The sequence below is a fragment of the Nycticebus coucang genome, chromosome 6 (genome assembly GCF_027406575.1).
Source record: "Nycticebus coucang isolate mNycCou1 chromosome 6, mNycCou1.pri, whole genome shotgun sequence".
NCBI lineage: Eukaryota > Metazoa > Chordata > Mammalia > Primates > Lorisidae > Nycticebus > Nycticebus coucang.
Genome location: NC_069785.1, coordinates 76345115 through 76361895, shown reverse-complemented (window position 1 = coordinate 76361895; position 16781 = coordinate 76345115). Strand labels below are relative to the sequence as shown.

The 16781-nt window shown below is 40.0% G+C and overlaps 1 protein-coding gene across 2 annotated transcripts in view; it reads right to left on the bottom strand.

The window, feature by feature from the left end:
- REC114 (REC114 meiotic recombination protein) overlaps window positions 1-16781 on the bottom strand; it is a 115190-nt gene that overhangs the window by 4553 nt on the left and 93856 nt on the right. The window contains exons 3-5 of one of the 2 annotated variants that reach the window (XM_053593808.1): window positions 11237-11320; window positions 4049-4265; window positions 921-946 (exon numbers count right to left, since the gene is read on the bottom strand). In XM_053593808.1, the coding sequence (XP_053449783.1) occupies window positions 921-946; window positions 4049-4265; window positions 11237-11320 (327 nt within the window). The remainder of the gene's footprint in view (window positions 1-920; window positions 947-4048; window positions 4266-11236; window positions 11321-16781) is intronic. The other variant, XM_053593809.1, reaches the window with a different exon arrangement.

Genomic DNA, 16781 nt, shown 5'->3' with positions numbered 1-16781 from the left:
TAGCTTTGCACCCACAGTGTAATATGGGGAGAGAGGAGGGCCCTCTCTGGAGGCACCTCTGCCCACCACCAAAAGTATCTGACTGCCAGAAGGAAGAGCGTGCCACATTGCGCCTCATGTTCTGTAGAGGAGCTAACTGTTCCCAGTCAGTAGGTAGCAGAAAACAAGATCTAGAAGCATCCAAAAAAGGGAGAGGGGGTGCTCAGGAGGGACAGAAAGGACAGAAAAGAACTAGTCAAGAATTTTAAAGTCAAAATGAGCAAGAAGGCCAAGGGACTCCATAATCAGTAGCCCTCAGACAAGCCCCAGTTCTTTGTTCAGTTTCTTCCATTTCCTCATCTGTAAAAATAAAGTTAGACTCTAGTGCCTCAAGTTTCTGCCAGCTCTGATGATTGATACTTTCCTAGGATACAGATGAGTTCAGCTGACAGTGTTCCTCAAACTAAGAAAAGTGCCAACCAAAATCACCTGCTGCAAACTCTGTAAGTAAGAGCCAAACGCGACTGAGGCAGCTGAGGCCAGTGGGCTCTGGGAGTAGACGGTCAACCCTGCGAGGCATACAGATGGAAGGTTCTCCGTGCGCAGTTAGCTGGAGCTCTGGCTACTTTCTTCTTCTGGACTTCTTGTATTAACAGTTCACCTAGGTGCCGCCGTCCTTTTTCTTGTCCCAGCCAACCCCCTCTCTGGGGATGGGGTGGGTTTGCCTTAGAAGCACTCAGCTTGAGAAACCTGGTTAGGCCACAATTAACAAAATTACAAGGCTCAGAAAAAGTAAAAACTAAAAGATGAGCCAGGAAATGACTCAAGAACTTGAAAGAGACATGGAATTATCTCTATTTGCAAAGAAGGGAACAGCCAACCATTACAGACTAAAAAATACATAGGTATTAGAAAAATGACACACCTGAATACAGAAGAGCAGTGTGACGACCAGAACTTGGCCGTCCTCACAACTCTTAAGAGGGATTCTGAGAAATGGAACCTGATTCCAAATTTTCATGGCAGCAGTTAAAAGCAAACCTGGGAATGTTTTGTTATTAGGAAGACTGGAATGTTCTAGGCAGTGCCTCATGATGTCTGCACTCTGGAATCAAGACAGTGGCTTTATCTTGTCTAATGTTCTGCAGTGTCAGATACTTCATCTGGTCCTTGTCCCCTCTTGGCCCTGGAGGTTCTGACCCTAGCTAATTGACCAGGAAATTAATCTGTTCATTTGCAAGTGAGGCACTTAGGAAAAAGTAGCAGTACTATCAATGGTAGTCAATGGTAGTAGTAATGGGTGTTACTTAGGCTGCATTTGCAGGCATTCAAGGTGCTTTCTATACAGCATCTCCATCTCACCATTTTACAGAGGAGGTTCAGTGGCCTGCACAAGACCATGCGGCTACAAAAAAAGAAAGCCATGATTCTAACCTAGATCAATTTTGAATCCAAACCTGTGGTTCTATGCAGAACACCAAATTACAGGTCAGAGAGTCAGTCCCTAAATATAGAATCAAGGAAAGACATGCAAGTTTCCTAATCGCTTCTGGGCTCTTTCTACCTAGACATTTGGAGCCAATAAGATCAGGGAGCTGGAGCCTTCATGTGCTGCTGTATAGTTCACAACTCAGCTTGTGCGTTACATGTTATGACTTCAATTTATCTGGCATTTTTTAATATTTAGATAATTGTGTAGCCTGATGAGGTTCTAGCCTGATAATGTCTTCACATATTTTAGTTTTTACTTCTCCTCGCCCTTGTTAATTTTAATTGTAGCCTTAGCCGATGTTTCTCAAATCTGAGGGCTTCTAAGGGACGCTGCTGGGTCCTTGTTGCACTCCATGCATTGGGTCCACTGTCCTCTCAACCAAATGGTCATAAAACCTATGAAGAAATCTACTTAAAGGGCAAAGAATCCTAAGCAATAAAGTACCTTACAGTAAACTCCATCTCATTTGTAGGGAGGGGATTCTTAAATCAATGAAGACAAGTCAACGAGGCATATTGTTTGAAACTAGATCCAGTGTTTGTGAGATGAGCAGCTTCATGTTAAGGCACCTTCACGAAAGTCAGATGAAGAGAAGGGACTCCCCAACATCAAAATCTGTTTGGCAAACTAAACACATTCAAGAGGAAGTCATGCAGCACCCACTTAAAGACAGACTTGCTGCTAAATAATGTAAATTTACATTCATCTTAGATGAATCGTGGAGGACAAACACCTTATGATAAAACAGCAAAAATGAATCGTCTTGGTAAAAGGAAACTAACCAGATGAAGAAAAATTAGCTTTGGAAAATTATTTCTCAAACTTGAAACAAATTCTATCCCCAGAGCAGAGGTAGATACTTATTCTAACAATGTTTGGGACTATGTCAAAGAAATGCTAGAGCATGTATTTCTGAAAAATTCTATAGCAATGAGTTGCAGCTCAAGACCCCTTTACACTATTACAAATTATTGAGGCCCTCTAAGAACTTTTGTTTGAATTACATCTATCTGCTGTTTACGTTAGAAGTTAACATAGAATTTTTACATATTGATCAATTCATTAAAATAATAAGCCATTATGTTAATATTAATAATTATATTTTCCAAAACAAAACAGAGTATGATTTTTGCAAGTATCTTTAGATTAATAGAAGATGGCTGAACTCTCAGAGCTGCCTGTATTCCGTCCACTGTAATATGTTGCTTTATTAAAGTACATGAAGAGGCCAGGCACAGTCGCTCAAGCCTATAATCCTAGCACTTTGGGAGGCCAAGAGTTTGAGATCAGCATGAGCAAAAATGATACCCTATCTCTACAAAAAATAGAAAAATTCACCAGGCATGGTGGCAGGTGCCTGTAGTCCCAGCTATTTGGGAGGCTGAGGGCAGGAGGATCACTGGAGCCCAGAAGTTTGACGTTGTAGTGAGCTATGATGATGCTATTATTGTACTATAGTCAGGGAGACAGTGTAAGATCTGGTCTCAAAAAAGAAAGTACATGAAAAAAATCTGGCCTTATACAGATATGTAAATGGAGAAGGGAGGAGTATTTTAGACTTTTCAGACAGCTATTCCTTTGTATGACACCAAAACCCAGTGAAGGGAGTTGCTTGAAGGTTAGCTGTGATACAGAATCTGAAACCATAGCAATAAACATGTTATATTGTTATATTACAGTCCATCAGTGTACCTACTGCACTTTGAATAGCTCTTTTATCCATGTATGATTTTGTAGCACTGTGCATGGCTGATTTGGAGAATACTGATTCACTGAACTATACATATCTTTCAAATACTGACACATTTTGTCATGTAATTGATTTATGAAAAAACAATTATCACATTCATTAATAACACCCTCAAAAAAGTCTTCTGGGTTGAAAGGTGTGAAGCTCACATGGCAGATACAAATTTTCCAAGATTCTAATTTTTACTCGAAAGTTAAATTTTATCATTATCGGTAAATATGGTCAGATGTTTTCCTGAAGTGATAGGCTCGGTTCATTCATTTTTCAGAAAATGTCTGCCAAGTAACCAAATTTGAATGACAAGATAATCCATTGTTCTTTCAAGTGATGATGGTATTTCATGAAAAGAAACAAGTTCAGCTCATAACACAAACATCACATAGGTCCTGCAGAATGTAGGGTCATTTTATTTTGTTAAGTTTGTTTTCACTGCAAGTGACTAAAGAATCATGACTACTAGGACAATTTGGTGCCACTGCCTGATTTGTACTGAGGTGACAGCAGCTTTACTAATGATGCTTTTGTCCCATCAGTGTAGATGTCAACCCAGTGAAAAGGTCAAATAATGTCTTTAAATATTAAGAAAGTAATTACTTTTGACCTTGTTGGCCCCCTGGAAAGGGATCTTATGAAAGCGTCAATGGACCACACTTGGAGGATCACTGTTCTGTAATGACACCTGGAACGCAGCTGGGACTCCCTCATTTCTAGGATTATACGTGGTGACAGTATCAGTCTCAATTTTAAGAAGTCACTAACAGACTGGCTCCCCCGTAGTGCACTACCCTGTCAGGTGTCTTGTACGTGTAGCCAGCACATCAGCCTACTTACTTCGTACTGCAATGGGATGCTCTTTGCAGGGTCCTTCCCTTGTCTCTCACTTGGTTTCAGCGGGCCAGGATTTGGCTGAAGCTCCTGGATGATTTCATCAGGCACCTGAACGGTTACATACTGGGCCAGGTTTTGCACACAACTGCAGCAGTGTTCCAGCGCCTGCTCCTTTGACTCTCCGCTAAACTGTACTCGAAACATGCGACTCTTGTTCTGTTTGACAAGTCAGAAGTTATCCTGAGAGACCCTTAACATAATACTTTGCTTTTATTTACTGTGAGGTTTTCAAGTGAGTGGTTCCCTTTTCTTGGGGGGGGGGGGAGAGTTATGGATAAGGGAGTAGTCACCTGCTTGTTGGTGCAGGCATAGAAAAGCCCAGTAATTTGTTTTCTTTTCCCTTTTGGGAGCTGTTTTTCATACTAACATTCATTGCCCTCAGGAAACTGAAATCAACAAAAATGGAATAGCCCACTTCATAAAAACAAGAAGGTTGCTATGCTGACTGCAGAAGACCACTGTTTTATCTTGCTTAGGAGTAAAGATTTCACAGCTCCTAATTCCTTAAATGGAAAGTCAGTAAAGATAATACAGTAAAGTTCTGGCTCAACAAAATTTTTCTAATCAGAGTAAATAAAAGAGGAAACCAGGTTAGATGCCACATTAAAAAAAGCAGTGAACTTAAATAATGGGAGTAGGGAACAGGCAGGTGCTCAAAGCTAAGCTAGCTCATGTTAATAACATGCAGTGCCCTTTGTTCTCAAAGAGGCCAGCCTACCACACAGACCACATAGTGGAACGTTGCCCTTAATTTCCTTGGCAAATTAGCAAATGTGGGACAGACGCAATCCAATTTCTTGTCAAGTACATCAACTTATTTAAGTTTAAAAATAGGGCTAGATTGTAATATAAAACCATCATTTTAGAAGCAATTTCTTCTTTTTCTAGTCTAATATTCTGCCTAGTTTAAAGGAGTCAACTTACATAAAAGCCACGCCAAACAGGAGTATATGTCCTGTATACCTTTGTTCTGTCTCTTGGTAAAGAAATGCAGGTGCTGAGCTCGGCATAGTGACAGTCCCTTTCACTTCTTAAGAGTATAAACTACGTGGCTAATTTGAAACATTTCTAACCATGGTTGACAAAATCCCGTAAGTTCCTATGAACAGTCCTTGATTTCCTAGTCACAATTTACACTATTAGTAAAAGTAATCTATTTCATTACCTTTCCCACACAAAATATATGAAAAGGAAATATATACATATTTTATAGGTTATGTATGTAATATATAGGTTATGTAGCATATACAGAAGGTGCCTCCAAAATTATACACATAATTAGAGATGTTATCTATGTATTACTTGTCAAAGTTGAATTGAAGGTACCACTGGTCAAGTGTACCCAGACATGCTACACACATCCATTTTACCTGCAGTTTGTATACTTTTAGATTGATTTCCAACAAGAGCTCTTAAAATGTATATACATATTTTTGGCATCCTTGGTATGTATTTCTACCTGCTATTCTGTAGCCTAATATTTTATTTTTTAAAAATATATAAAGTAGAAGCTTATTTATTACTTTTAATGGCTGAAGAGTATTCTTTTATTTAACTGGCTCCTACTGATGAACACTTAGGTTATTTCCAGCTTTTCTCCTGTTATTAACCACGAGGCTTTGACAGGCATTCTTGCACATACATCTTTGTGCATAAATACCTGAAGGCAGACTGGCTGCATCGAAGGATGTGTGCGTTTCATATTTTGCTGCACAATGCCAAACTGCCGTGGGGCGAGATAGGACAGATTTACTCCCACCAACTGTGTACCCATAGCTCTGCCCCTTCCTGCATTGGAGATTATTTTTGATTTTTGTCAACCTACTATGTTAACAGTTCTAAAAAAAAATACTAATAATAATTTCTTTGATTATAAGTGAGGTTGAATATTGTTCTTATCCTATTGGTCATTTGTATTTTTTCTTTTGTGTCTGTGAGCATGTCTATTCATGCTCTTTGCCATTTTTCTCTTGCACAGATAATTCCCAAATTAGCAAGTCACTGGGGAAGGGGAACTATACACTCAGTTTGTGATGATACCGTGGATCTTCTTTTGTAAAACTGAGCTTACTTCTTGTTTACACATAATTAGCTGTTTCAGACTGACCCTACTTAAGGTCCCAAATGACCACATGCATTTTATAGTAGCCATTTTGTTAGGATTCTGTAATTAACCTCTTGAGAAACAGTTACATTAGAAATTGTTAGCTCAACAGCTCACTGAAAAGCTGTATGCACAAGCAGACGCTAAGTGTGTAAGCAAGACAAAAATCTGAGACCAGTTATAGAAGTCTAAAGGCGTCCACCTGTGAGTGTACGTAAGAATCAGCTTGAAGAGTTAGGGTGTCTTTGGAGAGCAGTTCCAAAAAGTGACAGGGTAGGTTAAACATCTGATAGCTTAACCGAAGTCCTGTTCCATGCTTGCCTCTCTAAAATTCTCAGATAGATTTTGAGCTTATCAACTGGAGCCAGAAATAATTGCTTCAAGATAAAACCAAGGTACATCAAGAAAAATCGGAAAATTAGTTATATCCCCGTGCTACATCCTCAGTGCCAAGACGGGAAACCTGCTGTTGGGTTAACAAAAAAAGGACTACCAGGTTGAAAATCTTGATGAAACTTAATTCTTATACCTAATTCAAAGTCTTTCAAAGTCAGAAAGAGCTCCTTGCTGAGAAGTGAAAGCTTTTCAAGTATACCAGCAGTCGTGAATCGCCCCAAATATATTCTCTAGTGAGACTGGCTCATAATTACTGTATTGTAAGTGGTGGCTTATATGGTAAGGGGTCCCCACCCTACTTCAGAACACTTAATTTCAATTATAACAACTGACAGGAAATTCCCTTTTAAACAAGAGTGAGAGATAAGTGCCCTCTCTTTGCACTTAACTGCATGTTCTCACGAAAATCAGAGCTTCACTTTCTGGCAGGGATTAGGCCTACTAAGTGCTGACTCACAGATGTGAACAGCATCTCCGCACACCAATGCTTAAGCCACAGGCTATACAGCAGCTGTGACAAAGCACTGTCATAGCTGGAAAATGTGGTGCCCAGTTAGTACCATGAGAAGAGGCAAGGGGACACCAGAGACCTCACAGACCTGGTAGGTTTTCCTGTGGGTTTTAAATTCATCACTCAGATCTGTGAGAAATTTTCCATCACCACAAGGACATCAGCTGAAGCAGTTTTCACCAGCACTAATAGTGAACTCCTCTACTGTAAAAAATGTGAAGGGAAGTACAGAAAAAAATGACTTAACCAGAGAAGGAACTTTGGGAGTGAAAAGTAAATAGCACTGTGATCTCGGTTACTCCTGTGACCAAAGTGCCCTTCAGAGAGGGAGGCACATGTTAGCCAGGACTAACGGATCAGAATTGCTAAAAAAGAAACAAAAAGAATCCCACCTTGGGCAGTAGGCAGAATTTATTCAATCTACTTATTTTTCCCAGAGACAAAAGAAGTGAATGTTTATTACCCACAGAATGTAAGTTATAAAGGAATGAAAATTCTACTTCTTCCACTTGTCAGTTTAAACAATCATGCTTATTGCATCATACTTGGTAACTGTATTCTTACCACATTGCGAGTGTAACAGAACTAATAACATATGTACCTTTGCCAGGTAAGGCAAAAAGAAGAATCTATTGATTCAATACTAATGCAGCAAATCAATACACCAAAGGAAGGAAAAATCATGATCTCGGTAGCGTTTGATAAAAATCTGAGAACATGCAGGTAAGTGCAAAGAGACAGCATGTATCTCTCAAAAAGCGTTTGATAAAAATCTGATGTGTAATCCCAATGAAAGTATTAGTAAATAATACTTTTAGGACTGAAAGAGAATTTCCCTTAACATGGTAAAATTAATGTCTAAACATTACTTCTGATGTAAGTCAGGAAGATGTCAAGGACACTCTATATGCATATGACTACTGTGTTCCAGAAGGGCTAATTCAGGAAAGTGGGAGAAAGTAATAAGTACAGATGACTGGAAATAAAATTATCATTGCAGATTATAAAGTTAATTTCCTAGAAATTAACAAAATGACAAATTATCAGAGTTAAGAATAGTTTAGTACAGAGACAAAATTTACTCCGAAAAGTCCAATAATAAGTCACTGGAAATATCTTTGAGATAAAGAATACAATTTACGGCCAGGTGCGGTGGCTCACGCCTGTAGTCCTAGCACTATGGGAGGTTGAGGCGGGAGAATTGCTTGAGCTCCGGAGTTCAAGACTTGCCTGAGTGAGAATAAGACCCTGACTCATTAAAAAAAAGAAAAACCCAGCCGGGCAGTGCAGCGAGCGCCTGTAATCCCAGTGGCTTCCGGAGGCTGAGGCAGCAAGGTGCCCACAGCCCAAGTCTGAGGTTGCAGTAAGCTACCAGGCCGCTGCACTCTGCTCAGGGCACAGGGTGGGACTCTGTCTCAAAAAAAATAAAAAGAAGAATACAATGTACAAAAACAGGTGAAAGTTTCTAGCCTTAAATATTTAAAAAATCCATATGATATATACACAAATATTATGTATAAGAATTATACAACTACACAAACCATTGTATACATATAGTGCCTATATAGTTTGAAGAAGAAAGAAAATTAGGCAAAAGCAGCAGGCAGGTGATACACAGAAAAAACAGATGTCTAGCAAAAAATTTCCATTCTCACTAGTTATCAAAGAAACAAAGGGAGATGATCATTTCTTCCTATTAATTGGAAACTAGTTTTTCAATTTAAATTTTATCAGCTTATTGGAGAGAATCTGAATACATGAATCTTCTTACACATTGCTGGTGCAGTTGAAGTAGGGACACCCAATCTGGAGGGCGTGTTTACAGAAAAAAAAAAAAAGTTCAAATTTCTAGGACTTCTAGCTCAAGAACCCTGTAAATAAATCCTTATAAAAATCAAAACAGGCTGAGTGCATGGTAGGAGATGCCTGTAGTCCCAGCTACTTGGGAGGCTGAGGCAAGAGGATCTCTTGAGCCCAAGTTTGAGGTTGCTGTGAGTTATGATGATGCCATGGCACTCTAGCCCAGATGACAAAGTGAGATTCTATTTCAAAAAAATAAAAGAAGAAAAAACATTTTTATAGTTGTAAAAACCTGAGGATTAGATGGATTCTCGTGCATCCAAACAATAATTGTCTAGGTAGCCATTAAGAATGTTGTCAAAGACAACAATGACTTGGTATAATGTTCCTGATAGAATGCTACATGACAAAAGGAACAGGATACAAAGGACTACAATCCCAATTTTAAAAACTACCTGGCTGGCAGACACTGTTAAGTGCCAATCCACAACAGAGGATGGAAAAGCCAAACTGATTTTGCTGAATCACTAAGCTTTGCAGTTTGGACAGCTGTATTACACTGTTCTGGACCATGACACATAAGCAGATAAGCAGGGGTACGGGGGAGGTGGAGAGTCTTATAGGAGAGATTATACCATCCTTATAAAATGGACAGATGATGCTAACCTCCCTTGAGTAGAAATGTAACAGAGGGGCAAGCAGTGAGGGAGAGAAGGCAGAAATGTTGACCTGGAAGCTGTTCTGTTGTTGAGCCAATACTAACAACGGCTTTGAATTTATTATGTGGGGAAAAAAAAAAAAAGAAAAAGGAACTTACTTTTTAGGCCAATATAGCTGGGTTTTCTGGTACATGCATCTGAACACAACCTAACTGCTATCATAGATATGCCTAGTAAAACTTCAAGATTATTTTTCAGTGGCCAAGTCATGGTTGACTTTTATTTTGTGTTTCATAGTTGAAAGTTTTAATAATAAAATATAATTAGAAAAATTAAAACTCAAATATCAAGCATATAGCATGGTCTAACTTTTTAAAAGATCCATATATTCAATTCAGCATGATTTAGTCCTGGACTGGGGGTGGGAAGACCAAGAAGAAGCCTGATTCTTTGATAATCTTTGTGAAGATTGCTTTGTGAAGTAATGACATATGCTTTTTTATTAATGTATTCAATAAAAAGATATAGCAGGAGAACTAATAAATACCTTAATTTTGAGGCAGTCAGGAGCATAAATGTCATTTGGGATATCTGTAACAACTGCAGTGTGATTTGGGCGCACCTGTGACTTCCACTGGTGAGAAGGTCTAAAATTACATTCATAAATGGAAGAAAATCATAGATTTCAACTAAGGTCAGTGGAAGACCATGGAAGTTCACAGACTACCCCCTCAAATTCTATGGGGACCCTTTGGGGAGGTCTGTGGACCTTTTCACTAGATGCTCTTGAAGACCTCTTCCAATTGTCAGAGTCCTTGGGTTCATCAAAAATTAGTGTCTTTCACCTGAATCTAAATATTATCTTCAACTCAGTGAATATTAACAGGTTGGTTTCCATATTTTTGACTAATTCAGGTGATTCATCTGCATTATTCTTTGATGAGGATCATTCTGTATGTTTAATACAGGTGTGCAGCAAATGAAAGGGAATTTTATTTTTTAAAAATATTTAAAAGGGAAAAAATGAAAAGACATACTCAGCAAAGCATTTGAAGATATACACTTTTTTTTTTTTTTTTGAGACAGACTCTCAAGCTGTTGCCCTGGATAGAGTGCTGTGGCGTTGTAGCTTACAGCAACCTCCAACTCTTGGGCTCAAGCGATCCTCTTGTCTCAGTTTTTCTATTTTTAGTAGAGACAAGAATCTCACTCTTGCTCAGGCTTGTCTCGAACCCGTGATCTCAAGCAATCCACTCCCCTCAGCCTCCCAGAGTGCTAGGATTACAGGCTTGAGCTACCAGGCCCAGCCAAAAATACACACCTTTTTAAAGATCTAAATAGCAAGGCACACGACGAAACACTCCATCTTGAAGCACTCCACCTCCTCCCGTATGTGTTCAGGCACGGGGAGTGGCTGCACTGCTCCATTAGCCACGTGCTGATAAATCAGTCAAAGCCTCTAGCTAAGGAGGCTTCTGCCTCTCTAAAGTCCTTGTTTCATGTTTTGCTCATAGTGCAAACCTTTTGTAAAAGATGTGTATGTTTCCCAGTACCATTTCACCTACAAAGAGAAGTGCCCCCTCCTTTCCCTCCCCCAGACCACACAGAAGGATCAGTAGCTCAACTCTGGTTGGCTACACAGCCCACTGCTTCTTGCCTTTATTGTTGTTCCGAACAACAGACAGTCCATGCGTCTTACGATCTTCAACCAGTTCTTGCAACCAATGAGTGAGAATCCTTCCTGGAACAAAATATTGGCAAAATTAGCAAGAGAAGCAAAAAGAGACATGAAGGACAGCTGTTTCCTGTGAAGGCTGCATCTGTATTTATTCTGTAGCTTAAGCACAGTAGAAATCGCTCAGTAGCACCAGTCACCGAGGATGGCCCTTACACTAAGTTCCCCTGTCCTGGCGCTCTTCCTGCAGGATCAGCACTAACAGTCAACTTTGTTCTCTCGATCTTTTTATACTGAGAATCAAAAAAATATTAAAAATAGTAAATGTCCATAGTCACATTTGCTATATAAAATACACTTCTATGCCTCTAGAACTTGCCAGAATATGACCATGTATTCCCCTAAAACAAAAGTCTCATTATCCTAATTTTTTAGGGTATGACACATCTCTAACTGCATAGTGAGCTTTCTTTTCACAAGAATCTTAATTTCAGATTCCTGTGAATGGAAAAATTTGAAGCAATTTGTTTTTGGAATGTTTAGTTCTTTATTTCTATCTGAGAAAACAAACCAAAAAAGGCAAAGAGGGCAGTAGAGGGCACACAAGTCTCAAAAGTTGGATTCTTAAAGTGCAAAGATGACCTTTTCCTGCAGCTTATTAACAGAAAGAACGTCTTCCGCTCCAGCTATGTTGTCTGTGTCCTCAGGTAAGCAGCCCTATTGAGTTAGAACCGCTTTAGCACATAGTAAAACTAATCCAGGGAACCAGTTACCAGTGACTGACAATATGCAAAAGCTGCGTGTAAACTGCCTTTCTGCCCCTCTCTCTGGGGAGACTGCCGAGTAACAAAGGAAAACAGAGTTCCTATCCATTCTAACCCTCACAAATTCCTCTTCCTAAATCTGAATATGATGAAAGCTGCAACTTCCTAGAAATTGACATACTGGAAAAACAGTATTCTGGAAAACAACGAAGAATTAAAACTCAGAATTAGCACAAAGAAATGTGTTCATTATATGTAAAATATAGAGGTAATTGTACTTTCAAGCGACAATATATGGGGAAACTGTCATTCACACACACTGCTGATGGGAGTGCAAATTGGTATGAAGTTTATAGAGGGCAATTTGGCAATATCAAGATTACAAGGGCATTTACCCTGACCCAGTAATCCCCATGCTGAGAACTAACTCATTTACAGACCAGCCTGCACATATACAAAGTGATGAATCTACAAGGTTAAGCATTTCTGCATTTTTTTAAACAGCAGATTAGAAAAGACTCAAATCAGACTGGTCAAATACAATTACGGTAATCTATACAATGGAATAATGTAACAGCTGCAAAAAGCAATGAATGCTCTACGTCTGCACTGTCCAGTAGAAACTGAATTTGAGCCACATGTGTAACTTAAAGTTTTCTGGTATCCCTTCAAAAAAAAAAAAACAGAAAGAAATTGGTAGAATTTTAACATTTAACCAAATATATCAAAAAATATTTCAGCACAGAAGCAATGTAAAACATTATTAATGAGATAGTTTAAGTATTTTTTGTACTTAGTCTTTGCATCTGGTGTTTTATACTTATACCACATCTCAATGTGGATATTATATTTCAGTGGTTAAAGTGAAATGTAGTCCTGCCAAAACAATAAAGTTGAGTTTAATAGGAAAATGTTTTATACTGCTTCCATTTTTAAATCTAAATTAAATTAAACCTAGAATTCTACTTTTTAGTTGCACCAGCCTCATTTCAAGTATTTCATAGCCACGTGTGGTTATTAGTAACCCTTTTGGACAGTGCAGCTCTATTATATAAACTGATCTCTGAGGTTATTGTTAAGCAAAAAAGCAAGCTACAGAACCATGTCCATTTGTATAAGAAAGGGAAGGAACATAATAACGTATATTCTTACCTGCTTATACTTACATAAAGAACTGACAGGAGTAACACACAAGTGCTAACAAAACGCGACCCCGGAGGATGAGGGCAGACAGGCAGGCCGGGCTGAGGGGCTCTCACTATATGTGCCTTTTATTGATTGATTTTTTTTGGCTGGGGCTGGGTTTGAACCCACCACCTCTGGTATGTGGGGCCGGCGGTGCCCTACTCCTTTGAGCCACAGGTGCCACCCTATTTATTGATTTTTTGAGACAGTCTACTTTGTCACCCTGGGTAGAGTGCCCTGGCATCTGCCTGGCTCACAGCAACCTCAAACTTCTGGGCTGGCGTGCTGCTCTCTCCCCCGCCTCCAGAGTAGCTGGGACTATGGACGCCCGCCACAACGCCCGGCTATCACTGTATAATGCCTTTCATAGTGCTCTCATCTCTGAACTGGGTAAGCCTCATGCCTGCATGTGAGAAGGTTTGTGCCAACATACATATACCCTTCCAGTGTGGTAGAACTCGAAGTGCCCGGGCAGGAGTAGGACCTGGGAGAGGGTGCGGCCTTCCTGCCTGACACTGCGCTTCGCTGACCCTCTTTATACTCTTCATCAATTGTCCAAACCATTTTGCCCTAGAACTTCTATCTCTTCCTTCTGGCTCTTTCTCTTGACTTTTTTGCCTAATTAACCTCTAATCATTGTTCACTTCGTGCCTAATCTCAACTAGGTCACCTGGTTACACTTTTCCCTTAACAGTCTTTGTTTCACAGTATGTGTGTGTACGCTCTGTGTACGTAGTGATTATTTTCTCAAGGCCTATTTTTCACTAGGCTATAAGCCCCAAAGGACAAGGGCAAAGTTTGTTTTGTTCATTATGAATATATATTGTAGTGTTTGATGCTGGAAGGTGCTTCAGTAAATTTTACTGAGTGAATGAATAAACGAATAAAAAGAGTATCTCTTTGGGTCTGGTGGTTCCTGCCTATAATCCTAGCACTTTGGGAGCCCATGGTGGGAGGACTGTTTGAAGGCAAGAGTTTGAGACCAGCCTGAGCAAGAATGAGATCCTGTCTCTACAAAGAACAGAAAAATTAGCCAGGTGTAGTGGTCTATGCCTATAGTCCCAGCTACTTAGGGGACTGGGGCAGGAGGATCACTTCAGCCCAGGAATTGGAGGTTGCAATGCGTTATGATGACACTACTGCACTGTAGCCAGGGTGACAGAGTGAGACTGTTTCAAAGAAAAAAAACATGTGTATATATATATAAACACACACACATACATATTTTTCATGCCAGTATAATTTTTTATTTTATTTATTTACTTTTGAGACAGTCTCACTCTGTCACCCTCAGTAGAGTGCTGTGTCATCACAGCTCATCACAACCTCACACTCTTGGGCACAAGCGATCCTCTGGCCTTACTCTCCAAGTAGGTGGGATTACAGGCACCCACCACAATGCCCAGCTATTTTTAGAGATGGGGTCTCAGTCTTGCTCAGGCTGGTTTTGAACTCCTGAGCTCAAGCAATCTACCAGCCTCAGCAATAAAGACTGCAAATCCATTACCTGCCCCATGATGCAGAGCACCTTACTTTTATCTGACTTTATACTAATTTTGCTCCAAATTCAGAAAGAGCTCTTTCTTTCTAATGCTGAGGTACAGTAAAGAAGCCTGTGTACCAAAGCACTCATCATCCATGAATTCTCAGATTTCTGTTACTGGGCTCCCTTTCTGTGGAATTCTGCCTGTCAGAATCTCTTTTAAGGCTTATCTATCTGATGGATTCAGTTTAGTCGACGAACAGCTCCTCTGTGCAGCCTTTCCCGACTCTCTCACAGGTAAGTGACCTGCTCTGTGCTCAGAGTATGTCATGCTTTCTGCCACTAAACACACAATTAATGTCACAGAGCTCCTACCTGGCTGGCCACTGTGCTACAGTTATTAAAAAAAAAAAAAAAAAAGACACAGAATCTGCCTAAAAGGAAGGGGAATGGGTCAGAATCACCTAGGGAACTTCTTCCTTTGGTGCTTGGGGTATTGTTCCCCCACAGGTCAAGAATCACTTACGTGGGAAGGTACTGGAAACTGACAAAATGGAAATGTTGAGTTTGAAAAATACTTGAGAACTGATAGTGTGGAGTGGGAAGGAAAAGCATGGAGACCTCTAGGAGACACCAAATTTACCAGCACAGAAAAGAATAGGAGCTGACACCAAGAACTGACGTCCAGGATAGAGCAGTGTGGCGAGAGGGGTGCGAGTTTCCAGCAGGGAATGGCCAGAAGTGTCAGGTGATGCCCCAGGACAGAGTGGAAACAGGCTGACACGTCTGTGGGTCCGGGGTGGGAGGCATGCCCTGCCCTGTCTGCACATCTGTTGCCCCACCCCTCACTCTTTTTTAGGCTCCCACCTTGCTACAAATTCTGTGATGGCAAGAGTTGGGCTTCCTGGTGTCCAGCATGTCTGTTGAAGGGAAAACAAGAGTGCTGAATTCTGGAACACGATTGACACCCCCATTTCCTCAGATCAGCCTCCCTGAGGGGCAGTGGGCCGTCCGAGTGTCGGTTTGTACACATCATAAATTATGGAGGGTACTCCTAGATTTTAGTCACCCAGGCCCTCTTGGCTCATTATCATATAAAATGAAGAGCTGCCATAAAGATAAAGAGAGAGAAAAGGACTGAAATAAACATGGATAGAGAGATTCAGTGTATACACTCAGAAATCAAACGATGGTGGGAACCACCGCCTGTGTGCCCCTGCTCTACCAAGTCTGTTTGACTCTGGCATTGAGCTAGTTTCCTGAGTGTCTCAGACATCTGCTAGGGAAGCCAGCCAGCCAGGCAGATACCATAGGGGTCACTGGCATTTAGCTGGGTACCTTAGCTTAAAAAGCCTTCCAGTTAGGATTTCATAAATGTTTTGAAAAAAGACACAGCATTTTACTTTTATAGCAATGACAATTATAAATGTTCACACCTGCTACAAAACCCTGATTCAGAGGAAAAGAGCATAGGAGAATAAGGATGCAAAAATAACTTGATGACTAACCATCTGACAATTCACTTTGTCCCCAAGCCCAGAGGACCAAAAGGACTTCTTGATAAATGTGAGAAGGTGTTTTCGTGCCAGGTGATTTATTTAAAAATTAGATCCTGGCTTAAGCTTCAGGGTTGTATTTCTGACTCACTTTCCCAGAGCTCAGGGTTTGTGAGGTTCAAATTTCACTGAAAAAAGGAAAAAAAAATCACTGATAAAAGAACTGCTGCAAAATATGAAGAAAACAATGTGAAGGAGGAAGAAAGAAAGCAAAAGAATTGGAATTTCAAAAAATTACATTTATTAAGCTAATAAAGGGAGCAATAAGGTAGATAATAAAAATAATTTACAGTTTGAGGATTAGGTTTGGGTCTTAGATTTGACTATGGATATTTCCGCTACATTTAGAAAGATATGTTGCGCATAGAGAAGAAATAGTTGTCTTACTCAGAAGGACCTACTCTATAATTCGCCTGAAGATAAATAGTATCGTGTCTCAGATCAAGACAGCTCAAAATAAGATGCCTGCTCAATAACTTACCTTTTTTTGGAGTTACAGTTTTCCTCATTTATAAGAGATAAATGACCAGTTTGGTTTC